Source organism: Sphaerodactylus townsendi, linkage group LG04 (genome assembly GCF_021028975.2).
Source record: "Sphaerodactylus townsendi isolate TG3544 linkage group LG04, MPM_Stown_v2.3, whole genome shotgun sequence".
Taxonomy (NCBI): Eukaryota; Metazoa; Chordata; class Lepidosauria; order Squamata; family Sphaerodactylidae; genus Sphaerodactylus; species Sphaerodactylus townsendi.
Genome location: NC_059428.1, coordinates 77,372,717 through 77,394,458, shown reverse-complemented (window position 1 = coordinate 77,394,458; position 21,742 = coordinate 77,372,717). Strand labels below are relative to the sequence as shown.

At 41.6% G+C, this 21,742-nt stretch overlaps 1 protein-coding gene across 8 annotated transcripts in view; it reads right to left on the bottom strand.

Moving 5' to 3' along the window:
• DMD (dystrophin) overlaps positions 1-21,742 on the bottom strand; it is a 1,175,169-nt gene that overhangs the window by 64,437 nt on the left and 1,088,990 nt on the right. For 7 of the 8 annotated variants that reach the window (XM_048495459.1, XM_048495467.1, XM_048495461.1 and 4 more), the window contains 4 exons: positions 18,564-18,638; positions 11,154-11,355; positions 5,053-5,138; positions 1,345-1,502 (listed from right to left, as the gene is read on the bottom strand). In XM_048495459.1, coding sequence (XP_048351416.1) covers positions 1,345-1,502; positions 5,053-5,138; positions 11,154-11,355; positions 18,564-18,638 — 521 coding nt within the window. Of the gene's footprint in view, positions 1-1,344; positions 1,503-5,052; positions 5,139-11,147; positions 11,356-18,563; positions 18,639-21,742 lie in introns of all 8 variants that reach the window. The other variant, XM_048495460.1, reaches the window with a different exon arrangement.

The window sequence follows — 21,742 nt, the reverse complement described above, 5'->3', positions numbered from 1 at the left end:
AGGCCAGCTGTACCCTTTCGTGGTAGCAGTATCCTTTCCCAATACATATCTTGGCAACCAGCAGCTTCAATTATTATAATAAACTGTCTTTGAAGACAATTCATATACATCACTGTCTGTTGATAGTTTCCAGGACAAAAGGAAGGCTCTAATATGACACTTTAGAATGGTTGCACTGCAATCCTAAGCAGATTTCTGTATGTTCAAGCTCTATGACTTCAATTGTCATAGAAAAGTGCAACTCTGCTTACAATTTTATTGTCAAAGATCTGGGCTTCAAATACACTGACTTCCTTATGAACTACTGCTAATTTTGAGATCTTTGGGTGTAGTCTCACATTGTCAGGTCAGATTGCTATCTTCTAGGAGCACAATACTCAATGCTAGTTTATATAGTCCTAGCTCAGTAACTTCTACAAAACAACCCAATCCTTTCTTTATTTTGCAAGTCTTTTGGGACACAATTTGAGGTTTTTTTCCTGTTATGCAAAAACTCCTTTTTAGTCTTGCATAATATTTGTTTTAAATTTTAAATTATAATTCACCATTAACACAACTTGGATTGAAAATTCCAAAAATGATTTTTTAGAAAGGAGATTTTTTTAGAAAAGAGATTTTATTTTCACAATACTTGGGATGTAGATTAGACTAACAAAGAACAGCTGGTCTAAGATCACTCATTGAGTTTCATATCCCAAGCAGAAAGGCAAATGCTGGGCTCCAGATTTAGCCACTATATTATACTGGTTCTTTTTTCTTGACTTAATTATTATAATCATTTCATATTTAATTAGGTAGACATTCATGACAATTTGTAATGTAAAGTTGAGGAGACAGTGATATTTCGACAATTCGAAAGCCTTCAACAATACAGTGATATTTCAACTGCTGTGCCATGAAAATATTTTGACAGTCTACAGAAAAAGTGTAACAAATAATACTTTAAGATACCCTTTTCACGAACTTTTCTCCTTCTTTATTGAAACAGCTACATTTAAGGCCCTGACTTGGATGACCCAGGTAAGCCTGATTTCGTCAGAACTCAGAAGCTAAGATGGGAAGGAAGAGAAACCATCAAGGAATACTAGATCATTAAGCAGAGAAAGGCAATAGCAAACCACCTCTGATAGTCATTTGCCTTGAAAAACCATACTGGGCTGCAATTAAATTGGGTGTGACTTGACAGCATTTTACACACACACACACACACACACACACACACACACACACACACACACACACACACACACACACACACACACACACACACACACACACACACACACACTTAAGAACAATATGGAATTTAATAAAATAAATATCAAAATGTGAGACTATACTTACAAACTGGAAACAGCTCCTAACACTGGGTTCAATGTTACTGCCACCAAAAGAGGCAACTTCACCCAGCTGGCGGGGGATCTGGATCGAATCATGCAGGAGAAGGCCCAGACGACGCTGATCACAAAATCCAGTGGTACTAGCTACTTGCTTGAACAGATCTACAGGCATGAATACCAAGTAGCAAAAAGACATTAACTAATGGTAACTACCATCTGTGACTGCATATATTTCAGAACAAATTTGTTTTTAGAAATTCAAATGAGAAAAAAAACCAATGAAATCTCATTATAATTATATTTTTATTGCATTAGTTGCAACTTGCAAAGCATTTTGGAGATGCAAACTATAATAGCTCTGCTAGACAATTTTGAAATATCTGTTTTGTAATACTTATTAATAAATAGTTCAATCCTGGGATAGGGGGTAGTTGTGGCATGTCCAGGAATGGCACAGGTTTGCTGCCTCCTGAAGAGGCTTGCTGTGCCATGGCCAGCAAGCCGAAAGTGGCACTGCCCCTTTTCCTGTGCAAACAGTCGACACAGGACAATGGGCTGTGCCGCTGATTTTGCTGATGTAATGGGGGCATCCCCAGCTAGTGCAGATTCCTGCGCTGGAGCCATGGCTGCAATGGCGCCTGGGTACCGTACTGCTCAGGGCTCATCAGCATAAGTGCCTCTCTGCCGGGGTAAATGCCCCTAATGTCAGCATAAATGGCATTTACTCCAGTGCCAGAGCCACGCCACCTCCTTAGCAATTTCAGCCCCTCCTCCAAGTGTACTGTAAAAAAGGAGGGAATGTTTTAGCCTTCTACATTACTATATCTCTCTTTGAAGCAAACAGTAGTTATTTGCTATCAGGAAGTTTGCCAAAATCATATACATATGCAAGCTAGACACCCCATTTTTTATTCAACCGTTGTTTGGAAAACCTACTTTCCCAAAAGTAGGTATTTTATAACATACGGAATCCAATAATATACTTTAAAAAATACAAATAGTTCTCTGGTCCAGAGCTCTGCTGTCCTCTGGGAATGCTAATAACCCCTAAACTTAATTCCCCAGTATGAAGTTGCATTTAAAATGGTGACTCATTTGCTACCAAACAGAAATTCACAGAAGGATGCAATAGTCTGATCACAAATACAATTTAATTTACCAGGAATTAGTTTACCATAATTTACCATGAATTAGTTACATTGCACATACTTTGAGAATATGTTAAAAGTTACGACAGGAAGAAGAAATCAGGTTATGATCAACTGAAATATTTATTTGGCTCTTCCTTAGTTACCAATACATGACCTGAATAAATCTTGCTTATTTTTCAAAGGTTTCAGCAAAAAAATGACTTTTACTCCTGCAGCCTCATTAATATTTTATTTTGCTGTAAGAGTACAATTACAAAGAAGTGCCAGCCTTGTAAATGCTTCCTCGAACAGCTTTCATTTTGCCTCCATTTAATTAGTTGGTTAAAAATACCTAATTCATAGACATGTCTAAGCTCACTATACATCATCTAGGAGTTTTCTCTTCATAGCTCTGGAGACTAGGCTTGCCAATGGGGCCTGGAGATCTCTCACAATTACAACTGATCTCCACACTACAGTGGTCAGTTTCCCATGACAGCTCTGGAGGGTAAACTGCATGGCATCTGATTATTGCTGAGCTCCCTTACCTCCCCGAACTGTGCCCTCTCAACCTCCACACCAAAATCTTCTGGAATTCCTAACCCGGAAGTAGCAACCCTACTGGATAATATTTTGTCAACAGAAGCAATCAGGCTATTCAACTAAATAGAATAATATGGGAGTTATCAAGACCTGTCCACCACCCCTTTTGGGGGGGAATAACTACCACATGAATTCCACAAAGAAATGCAAACTTCTATTTTAATACCTTTAATTGTACTGGGACACTTTTCTGAGCAAACTAATTTTAGCATAAGTACCACATAGTCACTGATAAAAAATAAACAATAATGCTTTAAATATATAGATTTTCCTCTATACAGGCCACTTTTGGAGTCAGACAATTCTGATCATGAGCCATACTTCAAACATTATCTTTGCAGTTTCCCCATTCCTGAAGATTCATCAGAGATTAAATAAAAAAGCATGATTGATATCCAAAGAATTATGTACCGTATATACTTGAGTATAAGTCAACCTGAATATAAGTCGAGGCACCTAATTTTACCACAAAAAACTGGGAAACTTATTGACTCGAGTATAAGTCTAGGGTGGGAAATGCAGCAGCTACTGGTAAATTTCAAAAATAAAACAGATACCAATAAAATTCATGAAGGTATCTCACTGGTTGTAAGAAAAGTTGACTAAAAGCAATCTTCATGATCAGAGGACGAACAGGATGAAGGGAAGAAAGGAGACTGCCTGGCTGCTTCATGCCAAAGACTGTGAGTACCCACAAGGCCTCCCTCAAAAATGGCTCACTAGAATTTTTAAAATGTTAATAAGCAAGGCAGTTTTTAAAGGAAGCAGATACTGTTTGCTAGCACCACCTTGTGAACAGTGTACGCTTTTATCCTTGCATGTTCAGGGATATATTTTATTCAAAGGTAAGATTTAGCCATTAGGAAGATCTACAGTGTTTCTTTGTCTCCTACCACACTTGCTAAATAGCACAGAGGGTATTCCTGTCCTTAGAACTGTAAGACCCTCCCTTTTCAGCTTTAATGTGTACTGCTTTACAGAGAGGAATTTGCACAAAAACTCAGTTTGACCTGATTTACTAGTAACAAATCTTGACTTGCATTTTGTAGTCTTTAAATGCTACAAGTACAATGGAATCTCTCTCCAAGAGGATGCCATGCCTGTCAGAACACAAGTTTCAAGGGCACAGAGTAATACCTAACATGGCATTCAGAGCCAATGGAGCAACTCTAATTGCAAAGACTGTGGCTTTATCAAAGCTGGAGTATTTACAAGCCTAGCTTTACATAAAAACACAAAAGGGAATGGTGAATTTAATTCTCAATGTTGGATGCAGGCAAAATGTTTCTGCCCAGCTGGTGTGATTTCCTTTCTCGGTGTGCCACAGCTCCAGTGGCCATCTTGGAATTACTGTATATACTCGAGTATAAACCGAGGGGGGCTTTTTCAGCATTAAAAAATGTGTTGAAAAAGTTGACTTATACTTGAGTATGTACGGTAATTAGTCCTAAGGTTTGGGGGCTTGTCTTTCTTAAATAGTATGTATACTATGAAACATAGCAGACCACTTCCAGAACAAAGGGGACTTTCAAAAGGCAGTTTGTGACGTGGTATACTCATCTATTGGCAAAAAGAATCTAGTTGTCCGTTCCTATCAACACAAATATCTGAAGAGGGTATATGAAATTATGTTTAGGAGAGAAGTGATCTTGTGTGGCCTGCATATTGAAATTGGGCTTTGGGCACATCCATTATTTGATTATAGTTTCCTCTTGATCTTAGAAGGAGATCTTTCCATGTGTAGGTTTAAGAGGATGGGCCTCAAAATAATGTGGGATAATCGCACTTAATTTTCACATCAGACATCAAGCAGTATAAAAATTATTTAGAAATGATAATCTATTTATTTTAAGCTTTAAAAAAGAGAAGCTTTAAAAGAAGTTATCACTGAACATGTAAATTATTTCTGTGCCTAAATTCTGTACTTATATAGTAAATAGCAAAACAAACAATCTTAAAATACAAAAATGATTACTTACATCTGTACTTATCTTCCAAATGTGCTTTACACAGCGAAATTACACCAGTTTTGAAAGACAAGACCCGGATCCTTCCTGTTCGACCCCTATTGATATCAATCACAAAAGGGTGGGATACAATCAATACACAATTCATATTCACTGCTTCTAAATGAAACAATAGAATTGACAGTTCTGAAATGCACATAACAAGGAGGGAAATTTCCTTTCCAAAACCCAAGCCAAGAACATAACATTGAAGAGATAACTAGAAAATAGATAACATTGTAGTTGTACAATAAGATAATGTTAGAATCTGGAAGAAACAAAGCTTTGGAACTTTATTTGTACTACAAGTTTTGTAATAAGCATTTTAATAATGATCAGAAATGTTTTTCTATGTATGTAATTTATTTGTGGCTCCCAAAGCTAAATGGCAGTTTCTAACAGTCTGCACCCTATTATTAAGTATTAAGTTCTTTATATACTGAGAGGTACAGTAATTTCCTCTAAAGATCTACTATGCTGTTTACTTGGTCTCAAGCAGAGATTTTATAGTACTTTATGAACTGCAGCTGCTGTGAGTGACTGAGACTTCTAATGTTATTTTCTAGAAAAGGAAAATTTATTGTTACATAAAATTGCTATACAAAGTGCTGTGCTCATCATAAACTTTTTTTTTGCTTTATAGTGCCTATCATATAGCAGATGATATCAAAAGCTGGAGTTTTGCTTAGACTTGATTTTTGTTTTTTAGTTATGATCAGGATTGCCATCTCCTCATCCCTCTAGGAATTGCTGGAAACTAAATATTTTTATCATTAGCTTAATTCTACATGGGCAAACAAACACAGGTGAAGGATGCTATAAAACCCATGGGGGGGGGGGACTTCGTACAGGTCCTGCCCCCAAAATTAGTATGCTCCATTTTATTTTCCCTACCCCAGGTATTTTGAAAATTGCTAAATTAGAGATTCTTTTGAAAAATTCCAGATTGGAGCCGCTCCCAAGATAATGGCCAGGCAGGAGGAACTTTATTTGCCTCCCTTCTACTGAGCCCTCCATGGTGAGGGAGAAGCTGCCTGCCATCATGGACATAGGTAAGGGGGGGGTTCTTGGGTTTGAACCCCCCCCATTCATGTCCGAACCTCTGCCCCTCCGTTTGTGGGTTTTTAAAATACTTTAGTGCTTTTTTGGTTTTTGGCCTGCAGGGGGCGCATTGTTTGGGCTAGCAGCACCATACTTTCAAGGATTGTTTGGGGGACTCTCCTGATGATAATAACCGGGTTTGGTGAGGTTTGGTTCAGGGGGTCCAAAGTTATAGACTCCCAAAGGGGGTGCCCCCATTTTCCATTGTTTCCAATGGAAGCTAATAGAAGATGGGGGCTACACCTTTGAGGGTCCATAACTTTGGACCCCCTGAACCAAACTTCACCAAACCTGGCATGTACTATCAGGAGAGTCTCTTAGTGATACCAACCAGATTTTGTGAAGTTTTGTCCAGGGAGTCCAAAGCTATGGACTTCCAAAGGGGGTGCCCCATCCCCCATTGTTTCCAATGGGAGCTAATAGGAGATGGGGGCTACATCTTTGAGGGTCCATAACTTTGGACACCCTGAACCAAACTTCACAAAACCTGGGTGGTATCATTAGGAGAGACTCCTAAAGATGCCCTGAAAGTTTGGTGCTTCTAGCTTAACAATTGCACCCCTGACAGCAGGCACCCCCCAAATTTCCCCAGATTCTCCTTTTAAATCCACCCACTTTGGCATGGATTTAAACGGAGAATCTGAGGTCCTCAGTTTAGAAGAAGAAGAATAGTTTGGATTTATATCTCTCCTTTGTCTCCTGTAGGAGACTCAAAGGGGCTTACAATCTCCTTGCCCTTGCTCCCTCACAACAAACACCCTGCGAGGTGGGTGGGGCTGAGAGAGCTCCGAAAAGCTGTGACTAGCCCAAGGTCACCCAGCTGGCATGTGTGGGAGTGCACAGGCTAATCTGAATTCCCCAGATAAGCCTCCACAGCTCAAGTGGCAGAGCGGGGAATCAAACCCGGTTCCTCCAGATTAGAATGTACCTGCTCTTAACCACTACACCACATTGAAAGTGATGCTGTTTCAGGGTAGGTGATAATCCACCCCAAAACAGCATCATTTTCAATGTTGTTTAACTAGGGACCCCAGATTCTCCCTTTAAGGTGGATTTAAAAGGAGAATTTGGGCTCTCTAGTTTAAACACCATTGAAAGTGATGCTGTTTGGGGGTGGATTCCAGCATCACAGTGGCTGCCTGGGGGGGGGGGACTCAGATTTTGCACCAGGCTCCATTTTCCCTCTATGCCTCTGCCCAGAGGGGAGGGGCAGGGGAGGACAGGGCAGGGGAGTCTGCCATCCTCGACCTTGGAGAGCTGCTTTTATAAGCGCTAGGCCAGGCGCGGGGCTTGGGGAGGCGTGGCCATGCCCTAGGGGCAGGTGGGGGTGTGGCCCCACCCCCGAACCCCCCCTAAAAAATCTATACCTACGTCCCTGCCTGCCATTGCCTGACTGTTGCAGGGAGGCTCTTTTCCTTTTTAACTTCTGTGGGTTACATCAGCATAGCTACGCAGATGCATCTGGTCATATCATGGGATGATCAGCATGACTGTGAGGGTTCATCTCTGCAGGCTTGGGTACCTGCGCGTGTTTTGCCGGAAATTTTAAAAAGAGAGAGCAGCGTCTCCATGCAAAGCATGAAAGCAACCCTGATTGTTTCCATGGCCTCCAATCGCTGCCTGCACTGGTAAACAGTAAAAAGGACTCCTTTATCATGACTACAACCCATTATACATTTGCTGTGCGGAATCAGCCATAGAGTTTCTGGTAATTCTGAGACAGCTGTGATGTCACTTCCAGTTTTCCCGGGAACTGACATCATGTCAGTGCTGCCAACCACCCACCATATCTAATTTCCCAGGCCTCCTGTTGCTTGCCAGGCCATGCCTGGTATTCCTAGTTAAGATAAGGTATTATCCCAAAATAATCCAGTTAAAGGTCTTGAGTAAAAAAAAATCTCTTGAAACAGGTTAAGATATCAGCTTCCTGCAAAGTTATTTAAACTTCTCAGAATAATTTTCAGCTGAAGGGTACAGCTGACGAAATTATCTCCAGAGGAGGCCAATGAATGAGAAGCAAGAAGCACCTGTCTTAGACATGACAGGAAAGATCCATGATTAGGATCCCTTAGTATTTTTAAAAGTTAAGTACTAGCTTCCTATTAAGACTAAGGTCAAGCTTCCGCGACAGCTCCATTTTAAGGACGGCTCATGCCCAAAAAAGGTTTCCCCAGGTCAGCCGTTTGCTCACATAGGCGCCGCTGCTGCAACGCGAGCAGCGGCGACCTCACCGCGCTTCCCTCCCCCCAGGGCGTAAGCTTCAGGGAACACTCCTGGGCAACAACCCTTAAAGGGGTTGTTGTTGGGGAGGGAGCGTCTTTCATGCGGCGCTGGTGCTAACCGGGCCGCCGGGAAGACGCAGTTTCCCTTCCTCCCTCCCACTTACGGTGACCAAATCGTCGCTTGCGGGTTGCCGCAGCCCCGCCCACACTGGGTCCCCTCTGGACCTCCAGGGGTCGGAGGGTAGCGTGGGCGGGGCTGCGACGCCTGCAGGCGACGCAGGGAGGACACCACAAGTGGGAGGGAGGAGGGGGAACAGGCGGCTCCGTGCATGAGCCGCTTCTGCCGCTCGTCGGGCTCCGCTCCGCCAGTTCGCATGCTTGCATGCGAACGGGCTTGCGCCCCCACGCCGCCCACACTCTTGGCGGCGTGGGGGCGCAAGGAGGCCGTGCGGAAACGGCCTAAGCTATGAAGATTGAGAAGTTGCTGACTTTCTTTTCTCTACAGAGGTAACTGCAGCTTTGGAGAACAAGATTGAAATAATGCATGTGGCTTGGGAAGAAAGGACAAAATATAATCTGTAGGGATACCAGCCTCCAGGTGGGACCTGGGGATCCCCCAGAAGTACAAGCCATCTCCAGACTAAAGCGGTAAGTACCCCTAGAGAAAGTGAATATTTCAGAAGGTCAGCTCTATGACATTGTGCTCTACAAAGGTCTCTGTCCTCCCCAGGCTTCACCTCCAAATCTTAAGTTTCCTAACTGGATCTGGCAGCCCTGCCCCCTATCCCCTACTTGTGGTTGGAGGCACCTGGCAAACCAACCTGCCACAGTAGTATCTGCTTGATACTACTTGGTTTACAAAAAATAAATCCAAAACTTTCCAGACACCCTGATCAGGGATTGCTTGAGTAATGTCTACTTCAACTTTCATTGTCTAGATTATTTTAGACATATATGCCTTACAGCCCCATTGATACTCTCCACAGTATAATGATATTCCATGTCATAGAATCTGAATTGATAGGCACTTCATACCAATTAAAGCATTATATGAAAGCAAACTACATCATTTGTTCAGCTTTACAGCCTCCCATGTTGACCAAGGTCCTAACATTTTGTCAGTATCGCTGCACAGATCAGGCCTAAGTTTGTGGACTAATTCAAATGTTTAATGAAATTGCTTTATAGAGCACTTCCCATATTCTAGAAATCATGGCTAAATGAGGAAGCCTGAAACAAATGCAACCCTTTTAGCAGGGAAATAGATGGAAAACATGTGACATACAGTGCGATGCTGGGACAGGGCAACAGCACTGAGAAAGCACTGACATACATGCTACTTACACCAGAATAAGGGACATTTACACCAGCACAGAGGCATTAACGTTGGTGACATAAAGCCACACATCAGTGTGACACCTGGGCACCAACACAGCCACAACCCTGGTGCTCCTCTTGCACAGGAGTCCATGCTGGTGATGTACCAGGGTGGAGCCAGCTTTAGTCAGCATCCTGAGCCCTTCTGGCTGGGGAATGCCCTCTTTTGCTGGTGCAGACTTATGCTGGCAACAAACGTAAGTGCATATCATTGTGCTGCATAGGTTGATTTCACAGAGGCAGGGGGAGCATCACTTTTGGGTTGCTGGCTGTGGTGCAGCAAGCCTCTTAGGAGGTAATGCAGCTATACTGTTTTCAGGCACACTGCAACTACCAACCCCCTCAGGATGGCACTGATAAACAGAATTAATCTGATCAAATTATTTTCTTTTCAACTGGATCCAAGAAGCTGTCTGAACTGCAATGGTGTGCGTTTTCTCATTTGTCTTCATTGTGTACTTTTAACCTTAAATGGGAGTGCCTGTGAATAACTTATTTTGGGTTTTCAGTTCAAACATATCAGTTCACTCATAATGCAAAATTACATCTGTATTTAGGTGGATCTATATGACAGAGGCATATCTAGGAAAAGTGTAGCTTGGTGCAAAATCTTGAGTTTTCTCTCTCCCCAACCCCCCAACCGTATGGGTGGCTTCCCTCCCCCACCACGACCAAACAACCTTTTTTGCACCAGGTCTTAAAGTCAGTATATAGACACCGGAGAAAGGACGAGAAAGCACACTAGGATAGAGACAGATTATGACAAAGAACAAAACTTTTGAAGTATGTTGTAACTGGGAGAAGGTTCCACTACACACATCATCAATTCCCTATCCACAAATTAATTGGGTGTAATTATCTTGATTAAAATTTAATGAAACATTCTTGGGGCCTGGAAGTAATCCAGGACTATAAACCATGCCTTTAATTGTATATATAATTTCTTTGATTGGGCTAAAATCAGTTATTCTGCTCTTTAAACTGAAGCCACAATATTTTATTTGCCCAACTGTCTATGGAAAGTAGTTCTCCATGCAAAATAGGTAATGTTAAATCCTTTTGGCAGAGAAAATATATGAGTGACTAACAGTAATTATTTAATAAATGAGACAGAACTTGATAAAATGACCCCAGTTACACAGGACATTCTATTTAAAAGTGTGCCATTTGACCCTTTAACATTTCATAACTCTAAGAACCAGGGCTTGAAGCTGAACCAAGGGCTCCATTGATTCAGCTGAGTGCCGCCTTGAAACCATTAGCTGTATTAAACTTGCACTTTGACTACAAGCTTTCCAGCTCTGAGTCATTCATTTTACAGCAAGGACAAAAGCTCATTATAATCGACTGTCACTGAAGTCTACCCACACATACGTGTCATAAACATTCAAAAGCCAGTTGAGGCACATATCTACGCAGAGAGGGACGTTGACCAGGTTATTGTGCTCTTGCTCCAGTCGATCATAAATGGTAGTCAAGCAGTTAATAATCTGCAGTATATCCATTGGCTGGTCATTCTGTTTGAGGTTGTGCTGGTCCAAGGCATCACATGTGGCAGACAGACTCAGAAGATCCACTGTATGAATAACAAAAATAACAGTACTAATCAGAAATATCTTCAGTGTGTAAGAAATTAGGATCAGCTGAAAGAAGGGTGTATATGCTTGAGCATTCATATTTCAATGTTAGTATTTCCTATTGTGCAATGGATTTGCTTTATATAGATAAAATTTAATTTGGTGACATAAAATGTTATTGTTGTAAGAACAGTTACTTCTCCAACCACCGTGTATTTATCAGCTGTATCCCCCAGGATCATGGAGGGATGCTTTCTCTAATGTCTATTTATTAGCTAAATTGGAAATGCAGTAAAGTACCTTAACTTGGAGCTTAAGGCTGTGTATTCAGCTCTGATGAGATGACTGAGAATCAATGGTAATTAAATGAACACCTCAAGAATTGGGAGGCAGCCTCATTATATATGCACCTACAGATAACCAGGGGCCATTCTCTTTTGGGAAAGCTGTCTATAATAATGAGACAGTACCTTAAAAGTATGTAATGGCTTTGTTTTTAAATATCATGTGATAGCCCTAATCAGTCTATTAATGAAGTAGAATATGTAAAAAGATATTTCACTTTAGAGAATTATTGAATAAATCATAAGACACAAGTATTCTGAGTGTATTCTTTACTCCTTTACAGAACATGTACTGTAAAGTATTATACAATTAATTTTAGTTGGCCAGTTTGAAATCCATATAAGACAGGTGTATATATTATTTAGTAGAGGAAATGAATTATTTCAGCCACTTTGCTGGCCACTGAGGTCAGGAGGTCTTTAACTTGCTCCCCACCCCGCCTCCCCAGGATTTGAAATGTCCTAAATAGCTACAAATCTATGTTTTTAAAAAAGCAAGTAAATCTGAATATGGGTTTGATTGATTTGATAAACGATAACATTTGTATATCTAAAGGGAGGCACACAAGTTGTCTTCTCACTGCTATACTTTCTGCAGGACTGCAGCTTCTAGCCTAACTGTAAAATACTGAACAGTGAAAAATTACACCAGTCCCATGCATCATGAGTCTGTTGTCCCCTCTGGTGCTCCAGCACCCTCCACCGTTCCACTCTTGTAAAAGGGGCAGACACAATTCAGGCAGACCAATCTTGAGAGAAGAGTTTCAGCCACCTACATTTATCCTCTTTTTGCTCTCCCATTGGCAATTGTCATTTAACTGTCAGAGCACCATCCAGCACCATCTCCTCCTCGGTTGTCTGAGCTACATTTCAAAGTTTGAGGTTCCTTAAACAGCCACACTTACCTCTACAGTACATATGCTTGCTATTCTCCCAGGTGGGGCTGTACAGAGGCCACAAAGGTGAGCAATAATGTTGCTTACTGTAACTGTTGTTCATCTAGTGGCCCTCTGGCCCTCTATACTGACACACATCCCTCCCACCTTTTCCGCTGTGGGCTGTCATCTAGCCTGCGTAGCAGCAAAGGAAGATCTGGAGGGAGGAAGTGTACCCCTCCTCCCTAATCACATGACATGGGAGGGGAAAGTGGCTAGCCCAGGCATGTGGCTGGGAGCACTCATATTTGACTGAAGCTCTTAATTTGTGATCAAAATGCTCCATGGTCGATCCTGTGCAAGAGCAGTCCTATGTGTTTCTGCACAGAGGACAACTAGATGAATAACCGTTACGGTAAGTAACAGTGTTTTTATCCTACAATGTATGGTAAGTAACAGTGTTTTTATCCTACAATGTATGACAGTAGAATAGAATTTTTATTGTTCCTTGGCTCTTAATCACTTTTAATTTATTGTTATTATATCTTCTTGTCTTTTTTTAAATTAAAAGCTACCTTGTGAACCAAGATGGATTGAAAGTGTGAGATTAGTTGAAACACCATTTACTCAGAGTCCCAATGCAGCCTACAATATTTATACAATGCAACACATTCTATTTTTTTTTTAAAAAAAATACATATTTCAACCGAAATAAAGTACAGTGGAACCTCGGTTTTCATTGTCTTTGGTTTTCATCTGTTTCGGTTTTCATCGATTTCTTCAGTGAAAATTTTGTCTCGGTTTTCATCGATTTGCCTCAGTTTTCATCAATTTGCACTAAGGTGCAGGGTTTGTGGAGAAAAATCACCTGGACAAAGCTGTTGCAGGCCGTGTCTGCAACTTGTTTAATGACAATGTCTGGCCCCATTTCAGACAAATCTTAATGACCACTTTGGACTGGCTCTGAAGCTGGCCCTAGTGTTATTGTTTGTTACTGTTTTCAGCATTAAACACTATGTTTATTCACCAAAAATGTGTTTTTGGTATGTTTTTTGGAGTGCCTAGAATGGATTAATTGGATTTACATTGATTCCTATAGAAAAGTTTGCCTTGGTTTTCATCGGTTTCGGTTTTCATCGATTCTTTTCGGACGGATTACCAACAAAAACCGAGGTTCCACTGCAATAAAATAAAGAGAACTCTGGTGAGAGATATAGGTGGGAAGAAGGAGATCAGATTAAAAACAGAACTTAAAAAAATACTGATTAAAAAGAACCAGAAAAACTTTAAATAAACCATAAATAACACCCTACTCATGGAAAACTTTACTTTTAACTATCCTAGTTAGTGTGATTAATTCATTATCACACACAAGAAAAAGGAGAAAGAGAAAATCAGAGGATGCACAAGAGACTGCTGTTACAGGAGAATCTTTTTTTCCAAATTCATTTTTTTAATGATTATGGACTGTAAAAGGTAAAGTTTCCCCTTCAGTCGTGTTCGACCCTGGGGTACCACTGCAAGCAGTGATTTCATAGGCAAGCCGTTTTTGTGGGGTAGTTTGCCATTGCTTTCCCCGGCTATTCTTTACCCCCTAGCTATGTGCTAGGTACTCATTTACCGACCAAGGGATGGATGGATTGATGGTTGAATTGACCATGAGCCAGCTGTCAGGGTATCTGACCCACAGGGGGCTCGAACTCCTGACCATGTGAGTGGCAGTGTAAGCATTTAACCACTACACCACGCGGCTCCTCGTGGAGTGTAGGATTATGTAAACTGCAGTTCACTGCATGTTTCATGTTCTACGTGGACACACATCTTCCTTATTGCAACTACCTATTATTTGTGAATCAGCTTCCTAGCGCACACGCGCACACGCACGCACACACACGCACACACACGCACACACACACACACAGCAATAAAGTTATCTCTGTGTTTATTTACAGTATTTATAACCTGAATGTTTTCCAGACAACTCAGGTTACATTAGGTTGAAAAGGTAAAGGTTGTTCCCTGTGAGAGAACTTGGTCCTTGCTGACCAGTGGGGTGACATCACATCACAATGTTTACTAAGCAGACTATGTTTATGGGGAAGTTTGCCATTGCTTTCCCAGTCTTCTACAGTTTATCCCCAGCAAGCTGGGCAATTGTTTTGCCAACCTTGACTAGTTGGAAAGTTAAGCTAACCTTGAGCCAGCTATCAGAAATCAACTTTTATTGGGACAGAACTCAGGTTATGACCAGAACTTTGACAGCAGTACTGCAGCTTACCACTCTGTGCCATAAGGAGCCGACACAAATACAACTGATATAAGTCCACCTGCGAGCTCCATAGTTTTGGAAGGATATGAACCCAGTACCCAATGTCCAATACAACTATATAAACAACTCATACATTTTCCTAACATGGTTATATTATCCAAACAGTTTTCATTCAGGATAAAAAGGACAAATTTGAATAAATATAATCCTAATGATCAGGGTCAAACTGCATTTGGAAATAAACTAGTTTAATAAATACTGATGTAAATATTTCTCAATCTAATTAACCCTTCAAGATGGTACATTTTCCTACATTTCATTTTTAGTTTTACAGTTTTAAGAAGCACTGTATGAAGGTTTTCTTTTAAAAAAAGAATGTTTTACTGTTTTGTCTTCAATGAGGTTGTATTTTTAATTTTAAAAGACACCTAGATTAACTACTTTTATTTGATTTAGATGCAAATACCTGACAACTCAATTCAATATAAGCTTACTTGGAAGTGAATTATCAGTTTTATTTCTAATTCACCTTTCTCACAGCATCTCAAGCAAGGTGAATCAGGATAGTTAATAAAATAGGATATTTAATAATGAATAAATTAAGACTTTAGGTGTCTGGAGTCACCACAAAAAAACCCTGAAGCATAGTGTAAGTATTCACATGACATATTAGTCTGGGGGGGGGGGGTGATGAAAGGGAATGCCATCATTTTCCACTAGCATAAAAACTTGTTGTATTGAGTCTGTCCTATTCTGCAGATGCTGCACTGGTTGTTACCAGACTTAGTTTAAAGTATTGGATTATTTGGGAAAAAACTCTACAGTAGAAGTTGTTATTACCACAGAGTTTTGTCCAAATACCTCAGCATCTCCCAGAAGCATAGCTGGGCAGGAGTGTGCCTGAAGCGCACTCTGTGTTTTCTGCCCTCCTGTGGCCCTGCCCCCTTTCCCTACAGAAAGAAACAGCTTTCTGCTGGCTGAAAATGGGTCAGGCTGGTGGGGCAGGGCCAGACCTGGTGAGGCAGGGTGAGGGGGGAAGGGATTTTTATGCCCCCAGGTGTGCCCCCTGTGTAATGTGCCCCCTGTCCCCTTGTAGCTCCGCCACTGGCGTCTCCCCTGTGTGATGATGTCTGTCCTGGCAGGGATGTCGTCACACTAGCAACATCAAGGCCTAGGCCTAATGTTAAACTTGGTAAGACCCCTGCCAGGCAGATGGATGGTGCTGGGGGTAAGAAGCCCAAAGCAAGGGATTCCCTGCCCTCAATGGGGGTCCAGTAACCCTACACATGACTCTAGGAATTACAGGCAACTATGGATTTCCAAGGAGTTTCCAGCAATTCCTACAGTCATGTGATATCACTTCCAGTGTTCCCTGGATGTGATATCTTATCATGCATGACACTGGCACACACCTCCCCAGCTCCCAGCATGTGCCAGCTACAGATCATCCTCCAAAACAGTCATTTTTCTCCAGGGGAACTGATTTTTGTCATCAGTTGCAATTTCAGCAGATCTCCAGGCCCCATCTGGAGGATGGCAGCTCTAAATTGGACCTAAACAGATAAGAAAACATGCAGAATGAGGGCTGCAATAAAAAGGGGAATTGGGTTGTACTGAATGAAAAAGGTGTCCAGATGTAATCCAATAGATCTTAAACCCCAGATAGCAAATATGAGATTGCAGCTTAAACTCAGGCAAAATATGCCTTCCATTTTATTGTATGTGGGATCCCACAGAATGTTCTCCCTTTTTTTCTTACACAATATTAAAGTCAAGCTTGGAAAGAACCGTAATAAAGGATATTTACTACCAACAACAATGCCATACAATTAAGTCAGGTTTAGAACGGTGCAATAAAAGAACATTTGAGGGTAGGCATCTTATTTAGAAAATACAATGCCTTGAAAGAACAAACTATGGTAACTAGCCATCCCAATAAAGTTCCTTTGAAGCAGACATGAAGAATGTGCTTTGGTATTTAGCACAGGTGCTTGTAAAAGCTTCTGGAACTATAAAACATAGACTTGAGTAAGCCTTTGAGTAAAGACAAACAATGTCATAAAGTCCTTACAACAGGTCAAAAGAGGACTGACATTAACACTCATATATAAACCCAATCGAGTATTCTTGAAAAAGACAAAGTACTAAAAGTGTTTTGACAGACTGAACAATTTTCACACATTCACTTAAATATTATAATCAATGCATTCATATTTTTCTTCTATTTTTATGCTGCTTAACGCTGTCCACCTGACAGAAATAAATGGAAAAATTAATGTATTGGATCAGCATATCCTAATAGTGCCTTAACAACAACAGATATCTCCATCAATAGGCTCATACTTATAAATGACATGATTCCAGTACTCTGTCCTCCAAATCCCTATTCTTCCTGTCTTTGAAACTTCTCATTTCTCACAAATATGGAATGTGAACAATACTGGCAGAGAGCCAGTGTAGTGTAGTGGCTAAGAGCAGTGGACACTAAGAGCAGTGGACGCTAATCTGAAGAACTGCTTCTCCACATGAAGCTACCAGGTGACCATAGGCTAGTCAGAACTCTCACAGCCCACACAGAGCCAGGCAATAGAAAGCCACCTCTAACCATCTCTTGCCTTGAAAATCTTACAAGGTTTTCACAAGTCAGCTGTGACTTGATGGCACTTTATTTAAATATTGGTTTAATATGCTGCCCCTCCCCTGCTGGGCTTGGGGTGGCTTCCAACATTCTTAATACATAATATGGTTAAACACCAATATAACAATATACAATTTAGATTAAAGCCAATTAAACAATACGCTGCAAGATGATGAAAAAATACAAACAATAGAGGGAAATACAATGGACTACATAAAAGGGAATGAGCAAATTCATGTTAACACTGGTATTCCCTAGCATTTAGCATTTCCATTGGTGGATGGTGGGAGGATTATTTTTACTATCTCTCACTCTCAATGTGAACCCCAGCTTTGACATAGATGTTCCTGAAGAACCCCAGGAACAAAATAGGGGGAGGCTCAGTGGACAGCAGTAGGGGTGGCAGAGAAATTGTGTTCCACTAGTTTTTACCCTGCAGTTGTTTCCTTGAATCCATTTTACTTCTAAATAAACCAGAAGAACAAATGGAGGATAAGTTAACCTTAGCAACAATGAGTCAACTCAGGCCGTTTCTGCAGGGCGGGAGAAACGGCTGTCCACTGGCATAATTAATGCCGGTAGATGCACTAGACTGTTCGCACAATCTCGTGAAGGCAATGTTGAGGCTGCTCAGACCCACAGAGGCAGCTCCACATGGAGCCACCGTGGGTTGCGGCGGTCACCTACTTCTCCTCCCTGTGCAACTCTGGACAGCTGGAGGGACATGTCCACGCTGCCCTCCGACCTCCGAGGGTCGAAGGGCAGCATGGACATGTTTCTCCAGCCGAGAACGGGAACACCCGAAGGGCCAAAAGCGGCACCCTCAACCAGTGTGCTTCATACTGTCCAGTGGGAAGACGCTGCTTTTGAAATACCTCGCTCAGGGAGCGAGTTCAAAAGCAGTGTCTTTGCGCTGCTAGGGGGGGGGGGACGAGCATGGCACTGCTGCAACACAGCAGCACCAGCTGTGCGAACAGTGCCCCAGGGATGATGGTTTCCACCCGTGCGGAAACAGCCTCAGCTTCACTACATTTTAAGTACACATACACACACAAAAAGTAAAGTTTGTTTGATTACTCACAACAGAGGGCTTTCTGAAGTCTTCGGAGCTTCATGGCAGTTCTGTATGCTGAGAATCTTACATTGTTCAGGTCAGCTAAAAGATGAATGAGAGGGGGGAAAGTGTGAAAGCTATTATTTCATCATTGGAAGGAATGTATTCAGTAAAGAAAGCTAAGTATAAACTGAAAACAAATATAAATATACAATGAATTAAACTGGAAATAGAAAAGTCATTGTTCATAATAGAAACACTTGTCTGATATAAGTTGTCAATGCAACTTATCCCTGAAATCAGGCTCCATCCCTGAAGACTGGAAGATGGCCAATGTCACACCAATCTTTAAGAAAGGATCTAGGGGGGACCCGGGAAATTACAGGCCAGTCAGTTTGACATCTGTTTCTGGTAAATTAGTAGAATCTATCATTAAAGATAAAATTATTAAGCTTATGTTACTTAAGAAAATAGCAAGACCTTGCTGAGAAAGAGTCAGACATGGCTTTTGCAGGAGAGGCAAGTCCCTGTCTTACAAACTTTACTCAAGAGTTCTTTGAGGGTGTAAACAGGCATGTGGACAGGGGTGAACCGGTGGACATTGTCTACTTGGATTTCCAAAAGGCTTTTGACAAAGTTCCTCACCATAGACTGTTGAGAAAACTCAGCAATGAAGGAATAAGAGGGGAAGTCCTCCAATGGATTAAAAACTGGTTGAGAAACAGGAAACAAAGAGTGGGTGTAAATGGGAAGTTCTCACAATGGAGAGATAGTCGGGAGTAGGTGTCCCCCAAGGGATCCAAGTTTTGGGGACCAGTGCTCTTTAACCTATTCATAAAATGACCTGGAAGTAGGGGGGTGGAGGTAAGCAGTGGTGGTACCAAGTTTGCAGGATGATACCAAATTATGTAGGGGTAAAGGTAGAGAGAACCACAAAAGGATTGCGAAGAGGCTCCAAGCTGGACCTTGATCTAAATTAGGTGAGTGGGCTCAGAAGGCCAGTGGCAAATGCAGTTCAATGTAGCAAAATGTAAGAGTGGCAGTGCACATAGGGGCAAAAGAAATCCAAACTTCACACTTACACGCTTTTCTACAGGGTCCCCAAGTGCTATCAGTCACAGACCAGGAAGAGGGATTTAGAAGATGCTCTCTTAGTTGATAGTTCCATGGGAATGTCAGCTCAATGCAGTGGCAGCTGTGAAAAAGGCAAAACCTCTATGCTGGGGATCATTAGAAAAGGAATTGATAATAAAGACTGCAAGGGATTGCTCATGCCCTTTATATAAAGCAAGTAAGTGAAGATGCGTGACCGCACTTGGGAGTACCCCTGTGCAGGTCCAGTTCCTGGTCGCCGCATCCTCAAAAAGGATATTGAGGAGATAGAAAAAGAAGTGCAGAGAAGGGCAACAAAGGATTGGGATTGAGGGACTGGAGCACCTTCCCTATGGAGGAGAGGCTGCAGCGTTTGGGACTCCTTTAGTTTTGGAGGAGGAGGCTGGCTTGAGGGGGGATATGATTGAAGTCTACAAAATTATGCATGGGGTAGAAAATGTGGACAGAGAGAAATTTTTCTCTCTTTCTCACAATACTAGAACCAGGGGGCATTCATTGAAAATGCTGGGGGGAAGAATTAGGACTAATAAAAGGAAACACTTCTTCACGCAACGTGTGATTGGTGTTTGGAATATGCTGCTACAGGAGGTGGTGATGGCCACTAACCTGGATAGCTTTAAAAGGGGCTTGGACAGATTTATGGAGGAGAAGTCGATTTATGGCTACCAATCTTGATCCTCTTTGATCTGAGATTGCAAAATGCCTTAGCAGACCAGGTGATCGGGAGCAACAGCCGCAGAAGGCCATTGCGTTCACATCCTACATGTGAGCTCCCAAAGGCACCTGGTGGGCCACTGTGAGTAGCAGAGAGCTGGACTAGATGGACTTTGGTCTGATCCAGCTGGCTTGTTCTTATGTTCTTATGTTCTTATGATATACCAGCCAGCATTAACTACCTTTAAGGATCACTGAATTCAAAGAAGAATTAAACGTCCTTAAAATTCTGCAGTGAAATCAAATATCTCAAATTATTTTATTTTTTGATATGGGGTCCTATTATAAAGTCACTAAATGGAGTCATTTTTAGAAAAAATATTTTCTAAAACAGTGATGGCAAACCTTTTTGAGACAGAGTGCCCAAATTGCAACCCAAAACCCACTTATTTATCACAAAGTGCCAACACGGCAATTTAACCTGAATACTGAGGTTTTAGTTTAGAAAAAACGGTTGGCTCCATTACACTTACTATGGTGGTGAGGTGGGTGGCTTTGCTTTTGGAAGCTAAACTGTTGCAACTCTTCCTAACTGTGGTGAATCACAACCCTAGGAGGGTTTACTCAGAGAGCAACCCCATTGCCAGCAACCGAGCTTACTCCCATGTAAAGGATCACGCTTTAGTTTTTTGCATGGGAATCAGGGGGGTTTAACAGTGCTTGACAGGGTTACCTACACTGCTTCCCAAAACTAGGTCTTAGGTTTAATGCTAATAATCGAGCCCAGCGGCCCAGGCCAGCCTAGATGTGTGTGTGTGTGTGGGGGCAACTATGTTTGTGCGTGCCCACAGAGAGGGCTCTGAGTGCCACCTCTGGCACCCGTGCCATAGGTTCGCCATCACTGTTCTAAAACTATAAATGGAGTCATTTTTAGAAAAGTGTTAATTAGGTATTTTCACTCCTTCTACTTAACAGATGCAATCAAACAAGCTGCTTGTTCAACAACTAGAAAGGAAAAATGACATAGAACAAATTAAAAAGAAAAGAGAGATGTAGACTTCTGCCAGGCTTTGCATGTGGCAACCAAATCCCAAGATTCAATAGAGAACAATGCAGCTTTATAAAATACTGACGCCAGTGCCAATTTCACCTAGTTTGAGTACTGGAATCAGATTTCTCAAAGGCCAACCACTTCAGTTTAAATAACAACCTAGCTCTGAAGGTGCCCTTTGAAATTTACCATGAAGGTGGAATGTATAACGTTGAAGCAGGGGCCACAATCAAGCCAAGCAACAAAGGCATAACTATATCTTTAAAAAAATGGGCCTTAAAATAAACTTCGCAAGCTTCTTTAATATAAACTTGGCAAGCTTCTACAAGGGATTTGCTTGGGGTTGTGATACCTCAGTTCTCCTGGGTCAAATGTGAAACCCTTCTTA